The sequence below is a fragment of the Phodopus roborovskii genome, unplaced genomic scaffold (assembly GCF_943737965.1).
Source record: "Phodopus roborovskii unplaced genomic scaffold, PHOROB, whole genome shotgun sequence".
In the NCBI taxonomy this organism is placed as follows: domain Eukaryota; kingdom Metazoa; phylum Chordata; class Mammalia; order Rodentia; family Cricetidae; genus Phodopus; species Phodopus roborovskii.
Window position 1 is genome coordinate 2,222,770 of NW_026126622.1, and position 15,396 is coordinate 2,238,165.

Consider the following 15,396-nt stretch of genomic DNA (forward strand, 5'->3'; position numbering starts at 1 on the left):
GCTTGACTTGTTAGAAAGGTTGGTTAATTTAAGCAGATGGTTCTGGCTTCAGGAGAGATCAACAGGTCAGTTCCACTGCAAAAAAAAAATCTCAATAACAGGCACACATCCAGCAATGGGAGGGGAAACACTTCACACCTGAGGAGAAATGCTAACATCCAAAACTGCTACTGAGACAGTGGCCACTCACCCTTGGCTGCATGATGCGGTGCATATAGCCTCAGGTATATAAAACTTTGCCACATAAATGGAAAAAAGCTAGACCAATTTTATAAGCTTAAAAATAATAACAATTAAAAAACAACAAAACAAACAAACAAACAAAAAAACAGGGCAGGAGAGATGGTTCAGCAAGTGAAGGCATATGCTGCTAAGCCTGAAGATCTGAGTTTGATCTCCAGGACCCACGTGACTCCTGCAGGTGTCCTCTGACCTCCTCACTGGTGACATGCACATGCACATTCACACACACATGTGCACGCGCGTGCACACGCACACACACATACGTGCAAATAATGAATGAAGCAAAAAAGATGTATCACTGAAAATTAAGACAACTGCATTACAAAATACTATTTGATTAAAACAGAAAAGAATCCATGTATTAAGAAACATACAATGAAGCAGTTGTATGAGGATAAGAAACAGCAAATTCACAATGAAGCTAACCAAAAGGCCAGATTCCTGTTGTAAAAGGCAAGTACATCCCTAAATCTCTCTGGTACCTATAGCATTACAGACAAGGGTTCTATAAAATAGATTCATAATGCCTTGTGATATACAAGATAATCTATAATTTGTTATGTATAAAAATATTTCAACCTCGTGGGTAGCTTCTTTTGGGAAGGAGGACAAAGGGTTTACTTTATTTTAAAATTGTATTTAATTTTTTCATATAATAGTCTCTTAATAGTGTTAATTATTACAAGTAAGGTAGGGAGGCAGGGTCTAACTCATTGCTAGTTTGCATAAGCCTTTTAAAATTCTGCTACCTGTAATCACACAGGAGTGTCACCATTAGGATCAAATGTCACAGTTCGTTCTCTTGAGTCTTTTGAGAAATCATCTAATTAGAGCTGTGTGGTCTGGGTACTAACTTGGGACTCCTTTACTGCAAAGAGGACATGTCCCTCAATCATAGGACACATTTCAAATAACAAATGACACCAGGTTGGAAAAAAAAAACAATCTTTGTTGTCACTGGCTTTCAGTGTCTGGGAAGGCTCTCAGAGAATACTATAGAAGGAGTGTGTATACACATACACACACACACACACACACACACACACACACACACACACACACGCACGATTTCCCTTCTTCTTATCCCTCTTGTACTATGCTTGTAAGGCCTTCTTCCCCAAGTGCTGATCAGGTGGCTGCTGTCCTTTCCCCTCCTACATAACAGACCCTTCCTCCAGTGTGTCACCAGCTTTCTGCTAGAAGTCTTGACACTGTCCTTCAACCCACAGCTGGTGTACAGGCTCAGACCCATGCAATGAAAGAGACAGCACAGCTAATAACCGGCTCAGGGAGAGTCTCCAAGGGGATGCTGCTGTCAACAGGGCTCTGGAGGCACCCATCCCTGCCTCCAGAAAGGTCACACATCCCTGAAATCACCCAGAGTCTCCAGCAGGCATCTATCCACTTCTTTCTAACCAGCACTATGGATACTACTCCCCTTTCACAGAAGTCAACTCAGTGTGGCTGTCACCACAGAGAAGAAAAGCCAGTGATGGACATAGAAAGCTCACGGTGACCTTGTCAGTTTGCACCTCCAGAAAGATGGGTCATCATTAGGGAGAGTGTAAACACAGGGGCTTGGGGAAAGGAAATCAAGACTTGAAGAATTGTTGTTCTCTATGTTTTGGGCAGTTTAGACTTTTGAAACCATCTCCATTGGTAGCAAAAAGAAGAATCTTTGAAGAGAGGAGAGAGCTACACTGATCTGTGGATATAAGAATACAAGTATTTAGAATACAGTTAGAAATTATACCGGTTTCAACTCTGATTCATTCATCTATAATGCAACCCCTTATGCCTAAGGCTCAGAAGAGGAGGCAGAAGATTGTAAGAGCCAAAGAACCCTACTTTCTGCTGTGAAATGGTGTTTGCTATATGTGATCGAAACTGCATCAACTACATCTTAACATGCTCACCCAAACAAAATATTACAATGACAACATCAATGGACATGCCAGCCAACACAATGGGGAAAATCTCATAAGACCCCACCCCTAGGTAAAGAACTCCAGGCAATTAATAGTTGCTAGAGAGTGAGAATTAGTTTTCTTTAGGGATGAACCCCTGGTAGGTTATCTAAACCCATGTAGTCAGCCCTAAACACATGTATATAGGAGCAACACTAAAGGGGCTCAGCAAGGGGTGTGTGTGTGTGTGTGTGTGTGTGTGTGTGTGTGTGTAAAAATAATAATTGAAAAAATGGTCATTAACTTGAGATGGAATAGGGGAGAGATGGAGGAGTTGGAGGGGGAAGGGAGGAGCAGAAAGCTTATAACTAAAAACGACTTCAAGGCATTCTAGCTACAGGACTCCAGACAAGACTCCCCTCACCTTCCTCCTCACCTCAAAACTCACCCATCACATACAAAACTTAATTCTTTTGTCTAGGTTTGGAGAAATTCAGAGGGTCTTACAGAAGGAGCGATGAACACAACACAGCTGATGCTTTACAGGGTGCCATGGAGTGGCTGTGCTTGAGTGTGTAAACAAGGTGCATGGCTTACAGCTTGTCCTCAGCTTGATGATGGTGAAGCCTAGTGGAGAAGATCAGGCCCCTGAGGTTAAGTCCTCAGAAGGAATTAATGATTCTCCTGATGTGTCTTGCAGCAAGAATGCCTTGTTGTGAAAGGGAAGGCTGGCTGCTCCCTAGTGTCTGACTTCCTGGTCCATCGTGTTCTCTCTCCTGCACATACTCCCACCACGATACCACGTGTCATGAAGCCCATCAGAGGCTGAACCAGTGAGACCTCCATATTTTGTACTTTGTCTCCAAATTATAAACTAAATATGGCTGTTTTTCTTTATTAAAAACATGCAGCCCCTGGGTACTGGTTTATTGGTTTAAACCAAGCACTCAGGGAGGCAGAGACAGGAGGATCTCTGTGAGTTTGAGGCCAGCCTGGTCTACAGAATGAGTTCCAGGACAGCCAGGGCTACACAGACAAACAAAAGAAAGTATGCAGACTTAGGTGTACTGTTCTGGGCATATACTAACTGGTGTGTGTGTGTGTGTGTGTGTGTGTGTGTGTGCCTGTGCACATGTGTGCGTGCAAGCATACATGCCAAGAAACTTTGGGAAAAACAAACAGGCACAAAGATCTGTAAATAGGATCATTTAGGGTCCCAGGAGAACAGCCTGGGGTCTGCTGAAAGTAGAGAGAAGAGAGGGCCAAGTGAACAAATATTATATTGAAAGTGAGACCCTGTGGATGAGTATGGAAAGACAAAGGTGTTGGGGGGGGGGATGCGACTCTTCAGCATCCAGGCTGGGGTGTGGCAGGGCAAGAAGTAATGTGTAAGTCAAGGGGTGTGTAGCTAGATGAAAGCCAGAAGGCAGAAGGGATGCCTATGAGGCCCACGGTAAGTTGGGTGGCAAAAAGGAGGATTTTGATGTCAAAGACTTGGGTTCAAGTATGAGTTATTCGTGTTCAGGCTTGGAGATTGGCCCTTCTCTTCTAAAACACAAAACCTACTCTTGTCTGTACTATTGGGAGGAGAAGCACACATATCACACTCACCAATGGCCACCATCATTACCCACAGTATTTCACTGATGTTACTGCAAATGGAGTGTTTGGCCTCATTCACCGAAGAATCCTGAGTGTCAGCTACTTTTACATGTCAACGTGGCAAGCACATAGTTCCTAGCTAGACTAGTTTTGATATTGCTATGATGTATTTAAGATGAAATGAACCTTTAAGCCAATAATCTTTGAACAAAGCAGAACGCCCTGCCTAATGTGGGGCTTCATTCAATCAGTTGAAAGCCCTATGAGAAAAAAGAATGCCTTCCCCCAAAGAGAAGGGACTGGATTTCAGACTCAAGTGACACTCAGTCTCCCCTGAGGTACTAGCCTACAGGCCCAGGCTGCAGATTTTGGCCTTGTTAACAATCTCATGAGATTCTTTAAAGTAAATGCCTTAATAGATGAGCAGGCAGAGATTAGCTAGATGTTGTATTTTCTGGGGACCCCTGACTGACACATAGCTATGTAGAGTTGGTCTCTGTATCCATGGATTCTGCACAGACAAAAGAGCATTCTTACGGGAGAGACAAATAGCTACCCATCACAACTTCCCTCCCTCCACAGTGTATAGCTGCCTCTGAGAAGTGTCTGTTCAGACAGGCAGGATCTGCAAGCCTTCTATGCAGCAAGAAATGGCACAATGACAAGTTCTTACCATGGGATATATGCATGATGTATATGATTTGCCCAAGTATTAGGCCAAGTAGACCCAAATCCACCTCCCATGTGTCCGCACTGAATTCCAGAGACTCCACAGGCATGGGGAGAAGGGGGACCCCAAATGTCAAGACTCACTCTCTGGAACCTCAGAAAGTATCTGCCAAGGGCAGCATCTGCCTTGGAGAGCCAATGGGAGTAAATCTGCACTGCTTAGAGCCACTAAAAATCTGGGATTTGGCACAGTGGCTAGCATTTCCCTAGTGAAGCCCTCCATCCTCCAGCTGGGCCCTAGGAGATCAATCAAGGCAAGGTGAATGTGAACACCTTCCAGAGAGCAGCTGCTCCTACACCAATCACCCAGCAAGACTCTGGAACCAGCACTTGGAACACTGCCTCTACAGGCTCAGCTGCTGCCATCCCCCCTCCTCCCTGCACCAGGCTCCAAAACCTCTCCAGATTTCCCAGGGTGCATCTGAGCCACATCCATAAGGTACTTCTAATGCACCTGAATCCTAGCCACCTTGTGAGGATCTCCATCCTGGGGCTAGGACAGGAAGTGGAGGAAGTAGGTGTGGCTGGATGACTAAAGCTCTATGTTTTTACATCCATCTTAAGGAACATAGTTTTCTTTTGCTAGGTGGCTGGCATCCAAGGTCTGAATCTGTCTGTCCTGTGGGGGTATGTGGAGAAATGGAACAGACTGTCCCTGTGTTGCTAAGGACAGCTCAGAAGTTACAGCTGGTCTCTAGCCAGTATGTGCACTGCCAACCCATCTTACACAAAGCCAGCTTCTTGATCCCCATGCTTGAGTTGCCATAAGGTCATCCATCCAAGAGAGGGAAGGGCTTGGAGCAGGCATGTAGAGCATACAGAAGAACAAAGAAAAACCAGGTATGTTTTGTTGTTCTTGAAGCTGGATGGAGGGTGTACCAGGATTCACTATGCCAACCTCTCTCTCCATTTTTCTGCACATTTGAAATTTTCTATATTAAAAAAATTAAGGAAATCTCTTCTGTGAACCAGACTACACAAGAGGAAACACAACCAAATTCAAGCCACTCTCTGCCCTGACACCTTTTCAGGATATCACAGTCACATGCATGAAGGAAGTATCTGCCACATACACATTTTGTCTCTCCCCTTATTTCCATTAATATTTAGTATGCATCATTATCTCCCAACCTTATCACTTAAAAAATATTTTAAATAATTGATTAATACAAAAGTCAAACATAACCACACTGTGTTGTTCAGTGCCCATCAAAGCTCTTCTTCTAGTCCTGACACAGACACATCAATATATTAATGCATACATTGAGAAGACCAGGCTACAGATCAATACACCCAGAGATGCTTGGGATACTTCTCAGAGGGAAAACCCATCATCCTTCCCCACCCCTAGTGTGGCCCATGCCTCCTTGCCCTGCCCAGTAATGATTCCACTCAAGAAAGAACATTTTATCCATGCAATTTCTAAAGGTCCCCAAAACTAACATGTCTTGAACTCTGCTGTTCCTATACTCCTGTGTAAGTATTTGCACATGCACAAAGAGATCTTAGTGGCTGGAAAAAGAATCAGCATCCAGACTTTCAAAATGTCTTTGTTCTCGGTATGTCTTCAAGGGATGTCATCAAAACCAACAGATAAGGGGTGTGGTAGGACAGTCTCAGGAATCACTCAAGGGGCATGCAGGGAAGTAAAGCATGCCAATGCACAGCAGTTCTTGAGAGCTCCTCATCGTGCAAGCAGACACTATGTACAAAAGTCTGCTACCAGCATGTAGCAGGCACTATGCACCACCTCCTGCCAATAGCTGAACGCTGGCTGCCACTGCCTCTGCCACGCTTACTCCTTTGTAGGCAAAGCACTGTCCAAGGCCACCTGGAGCTCCAGATGCCACTTACCACAAGTGAGAGAGGCCTCTTCCAGGAGACAACACCAATGAGTCCAGACAACAGCACCTGGGAGAGAGGAGAGCAGAGGGAGGTGAGACATTGGCAATCTTTCAGACCAACTTCAACCTGTTCCATCCACGAAAGGGCATGTGAAATCCATACAATACAAGAGCAGTGTTTCCATGAGCTGGATCTCCATTCCAGATGATCACAGCCTCCATGGCCCCTGTGGCTGCTCAAGCTACTGCATTGCACGGCATGTGAGTGATAGGTTTCCAGATGCTCTGTGAAGCTGCTTAGTGCTCCCTGGTCCTCTAACTTCTTTGGTTGAGTTCTATAAAATCACAGAAAGGCTGGGAGACACCCCCCAGAGCAAAGGTAAGGCTACTCCTTACTCACTGGTCACTCTGGGGAGTGATGTGTCTGCCTACCACACAGTATCCCCTCCAGCTCCTGTGTTCTCAGCAAAGATTCCCACCTTGATGATAAGCAGTAGCTCCTTAAACTGCTCTAGAACTTTCTAGACACCAGCTCCCAGCAGCCCTCTTATCCTTGTCCTCCATCCTGCTGTCATCCCTGTTTCTCTTCTCCCATGTCACCTTTATCACGCTGACAGACACACTGTGTGTGTACCTTAGAAAACCGTTGTTCAAATGTGTGGTGTTTATCTAGCTCAGGTCCATCTTTTCCTAAAGCCTACACTTATCAGGGAAGACCCTGGCTCTGTTCCCATATTCTTAGTCTCTTTGGTTCCAGGAATAACCAACGACTATGGAGACAAAGCTACTTCCTGTCCAACATCTGTATTCAGCTTCTACAACTTAACAGAAAATCTGCTTCTCAAGGTTGCATAAAGGTCACCAAATGCTGCAAGGGGCTGTTCCACATCATCCATCAAAAGACTATCCACCGAAGAGATTCCCCCCCCCCCAGGCTCTGCAATTCTCCATCACTTCACGCTCTCACGCTCTTCCCATTTCCCAAACTGTTCTCTTCAGCATCCTTTTAGAGTCCTAATCCATGATCCCAGGTTCCCAAGACTTTTGTCTCCTCTTCTCATTCACATTGCAGTCCCAAGAACCCTTCACAGCCCAGAGCTCTGTCCTGTCTGCTAGGCATCTCACTGTCTGTGGCTTCTGTTCCTGGTACCAATTGCTCTCCCACTCAATACATTCTGAGGCCATCACTTCCATCACTTGGTGTTCCTCTTATAATCTTAAGTTTCTAAAACAATGCTACTCCTTCCTGGCCACTCATGACTGAATCTCATCCTCTCACAAGTCTACCCCTGTATTTAAACAGATCTAGGACAGGAGGCTCTGGCTTGCTATTCAAGACAATTATTCAGGAGGCTTTAGCATAAATAAACTATTTGGACATAAGATCCTAGAAAGATGGACCACACAAACCTGCCACTGAGAGATTGGGGCAGGCAGCCAAACACCAAACTGGAAGCCTTGGATACATTTCCCCTGGGACTCCACAAGGGCCAGGCAGACTTTGAGGACCAAGCTAATGATAGAGCTACAAAGTCTGCTATCTTAGTTACTGTTGTGTTGCTGTGAATAGACAAGATCAAAGTAACTCTTACAAAGAAAGCATTTAATTGGGGGCTTCCTTACAGATTTAGAGGGTTAGTCCATGATCATCATGGTGGGAAGCAGGCAGGCATGGTGCTGGAGCAATTTAGCCTGCACAGGCAGCAGGCAGAGAGAGGGAGAGAGGGAAAGAAGGAGAGAAAGACAGACAGAGGGTGGGGGAGGGAAGGGAAGGAGAGGGAAAGAGAGACAGAGAAAGAGCAGATAGAGATACAGACACAGGGAGGGAGCGAGGGAGAGAAACACACATAGAGAGACAGACAGACAGTGCCTGGTATGAGCTTTTAAATCATGAGAGCCCACCCCCAGTGACACATCTCCTCCAACAAAGCCACACCTCCTACTCCTTCCCAAATGGTCTACCAAGTGATAATTAAGCATTCAAACCTATGGGCCTTTGGAGGTTATTCTCATTCAAACCACCACGGGCACAGCCTGAAGCCAGCAGAACTACATCTTGCCCCACATAGTCTTTAGTCAATGCACATGAATCCTCCAGTCAGCACTGACAGTTAACTACAACCTTTACCGCCTCCCTGTGCTGTCCAGCATCCCCTTTCTGATATTCTCTCTCTGATGCTGGTGAGGCCTTTGGTTTCAGTCTCCCTGGCATTTGGGCATCTGAGTCGAAGTCTCCCAAAGGTTCCCAGAACCATGCACTTGATTTCTAGATCTAAGACCCAAACATCCCCCAACAGCCTCTGTGAGGCCAGATCCATCACTGTCAGAAAGACACATGATCACAGGGCCACTTCTATAGCAGACATCTTGTTACAAATCCTAACACCATCTCCTGCTTGACACGTCAAACTCCAACTCCATTCCTCCACCTCCAAATTCCCCTCTTTGGGTTGATTTGAAATTCCCACCAAGGTTGCCATCATTTTCTGAGCTCATTATATAGTTCAAGGGTCAGTAAGAGGCAAAGCTGGGCTGAATCATCTGTTTGGTGAGCCATTAGAATGTCCCTGCTTTCCTCTATGCCCAGACATTAGGCTTATTCACTTGCCCCTACCTATATGATAACTGCCCTTAGGAGGAGGCTATCCCTCTCCCTCCTCTCACGCCTCTCCACCCTCTTGTGGGTCATCAACAGGTGAATGTCCACAAACCATGAGACACAAACCATGATGGCACCTCGGCCTTGGCCTTTGTAACCTCTAGAACTGAGAAAACATTTACATTATCTAAGCCATGGGGTTCTGCTGCAGTAGTAGTAATAGTTGATTAGTATGTAGTCTACTATACATATCAGATTACAAAATACCTGAGACCTCCAGCACTGTAAGCTGAAGGTGTGTGTGTGTGTGTGTGTGCATAAACATGAACACATACTCATGCAAATACTAAACACACACACACACACACACACACACACACACACCTTCAGCTTACAGTGCTGGAGGTCTTGGTGTATGACTAGCTAGCCCTACTGCCCAGACCTGTGGTAAGGACAGCAAAGCATAGTTAAGGTGTGGAAAGAAGAATGGCCTCAGGGCCAGAAAGCAAAGGAGGGAAGGGAAGAAGGTTCCACCAAACCCTTCAAGAGCTTTGTCCAACCACCTATGGGCCTCCCACATGACCTCTCACAGCGACCACTCCCAGTAGCACCAGCCAAGAGACTGAGATTTCAATGCATTGGAGACATTTAAGATCCAAATTACTGCATATGCTACCCTACCTGGAGTGGGGTGGTGGATTCTATAAAATCTAACACTGTCTCTCCATGCTTCTATAGACACAGAAGGCTTCCTGCCTCCCGGCGTTGATACACAGGGGCCCCTGATACACAAGGGCCATGCCAGAACATTCAGAGAAGGATATTCAAGCTCAAATGAGGAATGCTTCCTCTGTAGGGACATCTGACCAGGCCCATTTGTGGCTCAGGGAAGGGAGCACAATAGAAAATAATGTCAGAGCCTCTGTCCCTTGACTATTGGTCTTAGTTTGAGCTAGTTTTGCCCAACTCCAGCGTCCTGTGAGGAGCTGTGTCATGTTCAGGGGCTCAGTAGTTCTGTAGGTTTATTTTATGCCATGCCTATAAGGAAAAGGGTTGTGAATCAAGCTAGCTGTGAAATGGCCAAACCATGAAACTGCTGACCCATTTAATTGACAGGTTTTGTCATTCCAAGTCCACAATTTGCCAAGAATATGGAAAAAAAACTGTAGAAGGTCAGAGAGGAGTAACATATAATTAAATAGCTATGGAAAGAAAAGGCAAAAATGGGAGAGGTGGAGCGCTGCAGCTACTCAGAGCTCATCAAGTTACAAGGATACCTACGTGTTCTTCCTGTATCCCTACCCGACCTAGGAGAGGCAGAGATAAAATTAGAATTGAGACAGAAGTTCCTGCTGCAGACAGTGATGAAGAGGGTAATAGACTGTCTGTCAGGTAGTAATAGCCCTATTAGTGCCAAGAGTGTTTTCCATTGATGGTACCACTGCTGGCCAGAGAGGCCTGGAATACACGAGCTCCGTAGATCTTGTCTTCCTAATGCTAGAATGCTCCTTTGATGCCTACAATCAAGAATTTGTTCAGATCATCAGATCCGATTCAAAGGCAAATGATGAGACCAACATTTTAAGCAGTGGAGCTCGTCCTTCTAGAAGGAAGATGAGAGCCAATTCAATTACTTCCCCCAAACACATGGCAGGTGTGCTCAACAGCTACTGCAAAGTCAGCTTACCGCCAAGAAGCTGTGTTTGCTCCATGCCTGGGGAAGGAAGCTGTTGCAAAAATGGAGTAAGTGATCTGCCTGGGATACTGTTAACAGCCACAGCACTTCAGACTGCAGCTTTGTCTCAGCCATTCCTGGTCAGCTTCACACAGAGGGATGGACCCTTCTTTTCCTGCCTCCCAGTTCATGTTACTTTGTGTGCCTCTCTTTGGCTTTCAGCCACATGGCAAGGCTTGTTCAGCCTTGTCCTTCATTCTTCTCTACCACAAGGAAACAAACTCCCCATCATGTCATGACCCCATTATGCCTGCCAATGAATGTATCTTCCTTGAACTCACTCCTCACCATCCCCTCTCACTATTAGCTACTTCCAGTGTGTGGCTTCAGCCTTCTCCACACCATTTCCTCCATGGTGGAGGATGAACTACACCAGTATAGCAAGCTTACAATGTTCCAAAGAAAGCCCCCAATGTGTTCTCATGGGTCCTGTCACTCTAAGGGACCAGATCTCACAGAAACAGAAGTTAGGTCCTGTTTCCTTCCCAAGCTCTTTAAAATTGAGTTCAAATGCTATCTGTGCTATGGTTTTATATCCTCTAATTGATGGTCCTACCCTGAACCCAGTCCCCCAAGCTCAATGTCTTGTAGGCTAACCCAGACTTACGTTACACGGCATAGAACTTCCTGTCATTCCTTAAAAGGATATAAAGGATATTTTCCTTCGTTTGGGGAATTTCTCTACAGACTCCTTCTCCTCTGCCTCCCATCCCTCATCAACCTGACCACAACAGCTATCTATGTTTCTCTATTACTCTTACTTTAAGCTCCATTTTAAGTTTAAAAAAATGTGTTTTTTTGATTATTTGAACTGACATTTTCTCGTCTAGCAACTATCAAATGCCAATGACTCCTCAGTTAAGGGTAGAATTCCATTTTGTCTAGCTTGAGCTTGCTGTCACACTGTGCATGTTGTCACAGTCTCTGTGAGCTGATATGTTCATCTGCCCTGCTGTGTCTGGAAAACACTAATTCCTTGAAGTCATCCATCACCTCTGGCTCTCACAATCTCTCTTCCCCATCTTTGGCATAGATCCCTAAGCCTTGAGGAGAGAGAAGTAACAGACATCATATTCAGGACTGAGCATGCTAATATTTCTTATTCTCTTTACATTGTGGGCTTCCACATTCAATACCATCTACTGAAAGAAGGCACTTCTTCAGGTGAGGACTGAGCAATAGACTGATCTATAACTATAGCAATATGTCACTGCAAGTCATTTTATTGCTATGCTCACTTGTCAGAATAACAGTAATAGGTTTTTCCCTAAGGCCATGACCTGTCTAGCCACAAGTTCATAGCCTCATTGAGGGTGTCAGGTATGGGTTCCATATCATGGAGTAGACCTTAAATACAGTTAAAAAGTAGTTGTTTATTTCCATAACATTTGCACCACTAATGCATCTGTTGGCATATCTTACTGACTTGGCTGTTATTGTAGCTCTTGGGGCAAGAAACCTGGATGAGATTGATAATGACTCTTCTCCTCCAGTAGCATACACAGCACCTTCAATCACCATGATAGCTAGCTAATGCGGTTAAAGCATCTAGTAGAGAACCAGCCAGATTTCTCCATGTTGTCTCCAGCAATAGGGTCTTACCATCGAGTTCTATAAGGTAACCAATAGCACCAGCAATAGCTTGTAATATTTTGAAGGGTATATGGTACCCCCTTGGCCAACAACTCAAAAAAAACTCTCTTCATTCCCATTCAATATAACGCTTTAGTCTTAGCAAGAGCCACAAGACAACTAAAGGAAATCAAGGGGATTTATTCACAGAAGACCCTAAACATCCAACAGGAAACTTATGCAGTTAGAAAATACATCCAGCAAAGTAAAAGGCCATGAAGCTGATACATAAATATCAGCATTTACAACAAGCACACTGAGAAAGAAATCATGGAAACAATTCCATTCACAATGGTCTCAAAAAAAAAATCTTGGGGTAATTGTAATTCAAGAAGTGAAAGGTGTGTACAATAAAAACTTTAAAACATAGGAGAAATGGAAGAAGACACCAGAAGATGGAAAGGCCTCCCGTGCTCATAGGTTAGTAGAATTAATACAACAAACAAAGTCATTCTACAAAGCAATCTGCAAATTCAATGCAATTTCTACCAAAACCCAACACAATTCTTTACTAAAAGAAAAAAACCCTTCAACTTCATATAGACACACACACACACACACACACACACACACACACACACAAAAGAAAGAAAGAAAAAGAAAAAGAAAGAAAAGAAAGAGAAGGAAAAGAAAAAAAAAAAACAAGAAATCTGAATAATAAAAGACCTGTTGGAGGCATCACCATTACTGACTTTCAAGTTATTCTTCAGAGATCTAGTAATGAAAGCAGCATGGTATTGGCATAAAAACAGACATGTTGATCAATGTGATTGATTTAAAAAACAGACATAAGTCCATACACCTATGGACAACCGTTTTTTGACAAAGAAGCAAAAAGACACCATCTTCAGCAAATCATAGTTGTTAAACTGGATGGCTGCCTGTTGAAGAATGAAAATAGACCCATATCTATGGCTTTGCACAAAATTCAACACTAACATGAGACCTGGTACTCTGAACCTGACAGAAGAAAAGGGGGTGGGGATTAGCTTGAATGTGTCGGCACAGGGAAGGACTTTCTGAACAAGACTCAAGAGCAGGCACTAAGAGCAACAGCTATAAATATATACAGTCACAAGATCTCATGAAACCAGAAATCTTCTATACAGCAAACAACACTGTCATTTGAGACTATCAGGGTCGTATAAGGAATAAAAAGATCATCCAGAAGGAAGACATGCACTAACAAAAGTGTTAATTAAATCAAGTGTTAATGTAGCAAAACCCCAGGGGAAGCCAGAGTATTGCCCTTCAGAGGCAGAGAGCCACTTCCCAAGGTTGGTTATTTTGGGGTAACATGACATGGTCCTCATTTTCTTGTCTACTCTCAGCTCTTACACACATCCCAGCCTGGCTGCATGTTTCCTTGTGGTCAGCAGTTAAACCCAGAGAATTCTTTTCATGCCTCTCAGCTCTGACATGAGATATGGTCTAAGGTACTCAACAGGCGAGGCCCACTCAGGGAAACCATGCCCCCTTCCCTTATTAAATTGATCCAGGACATAAAATACATTTCTGCCAATGGGAGATCACATATATATGATAGTGGGTACCCCAGAATCTAGAGTGTTGCTGGCTGCAGTGTAATGTTCTGTACTTTTAAACCATGATTTTAGAATGCACCTCCATTAATTAAAACAGTACCAAGCTGTATATTTTGTCACAGAGATGGCAGCAGCAACTTTGTTCATCAGGCTTGTCTAGATCAAGAGGTCACATAGGCACATAAGAAGTCATGTGAGCACATGCCTGTAATCTCAGCACTGGGAAAGCTGAAGCAGAAAGACTGAGAATTGGAAACCTGTCCAGGACACATACTCAGTCTCTCTCTCTCTCTCTCTCTCTCTCTCTCTCTCTCTCTCTCTCTCTCTCTCTCTCTCTCTCTCTCCCCCTCTCCCTTTCTCCCTCCCTCCCGCCCCCCCCCCTCACACACACACTTAAAGGATAATCAAAGAAACAAAATGAAGTCACACGGAGTGGCTGGCCTGCTCCATGCAAGTTTGTGTGAGCACACTCCATGATGCCCCAGGAAAGTCTGTGTAAGTACAGCCTATGATGCTCCACCTGGGTTTATGCAAGCACACTCCACGATGTTCCCTCAACAGTGGGACTGTCAACACACTTCTCACAGTGTATCCCCATAGACAAGAAGCTTGTGACTGTAGGTGATGGAATTCTTCCCATTTGTCAAGAGTATAACTCACTTAAGGGTTCATCTCAACCACAGTCCTGCCCACATGCAGGGAGGAAGGCTAAATAAAAAACGTGCACCCGTGGTAGGGTAGGGTGTTCCAGTTCTGCAAGCTACACCAGTATGTTCAGAAGAATTTTAAGAGTAAGATGTATACCTCTTTATCATTAAGTTTTTATCAACTGTCTTTTGTCATCTCCTGAATAAACATTAATGATTAATTCATGTACTTCCTCCTTCTTGAAACATCTTTTCACTCTGGATATGAACCCTGCCCTCATACTCTCTTCTTCTAAAAGTTCTACTGAATTAAAATTTCCAACACTTTTACCAAAACATGACATTCTTCTATCTAAAATTGAATCCTATTCTTGTGCTAGTTTATGTTTGAACTTGTCAGAATGACCTTTGCAAGAATTTGGAGAGCATTCAGACCCATGCAGAAGACGTGACACAAAGATCCCATACTATTGACTCATGGAAACTCAGAAATACTAACTTTGTGGTGTTCTGAGCCACTAGGCTTGTGGAATTCAGACACACAGCGACAGAAATATGAAGCAGAGAGCTGATAAACTGAATGTGAAACAGAAACCTGTGAGAACTGGGAAAGGTAAAACATGATTACTGAAAAATCTATGAGAACTGGGAAAGATGGAGTAGTAGGAGGGAGGCAGAAAGGATTGATTCAATATACTACCTGCTGCAAAAATGAGTATATTGCAATATTATATCAGGTGTTTACATTTTAACTCTTTCATGATCATCCTCATAGGTGTGTGTGCTTGCTGTGTCCACCCACAGAAGGAAACACGCCAGCCTAGTCATTGACTCACTGTCCCTGTTTACTGAAGAAAGATGTATGAGGACAAAAAATGCTTAAATCCCAGACAATACAGCTTTCCTGTATGTGT

General features: G+C 44.1%; 1 protein-coding gene across 1 annotated transcript in view; it reads right to left on the reverse strand.

The window, feature by feature from the left end:
- Entrep2 (endosomal transmembrane epsin interactor 2) overlaps nucleotides 1-15,396 on the reverse strand; it is a 388,380-nt gene that overhangs the window by 210,521 nt on the left and 162,463 nt on the right. The window contains exon 2 of the mRNA XM_051206449.1: nucleotides 6,336-6,392. Coding sequence (XP_051062406.1) covers nucleotides 6,336-6,392 — 57 coding nt within the window. The remainder of the gene's footprint in view (nucleotides 1-6,335; nucleotides 6,393-15,396) is intronic.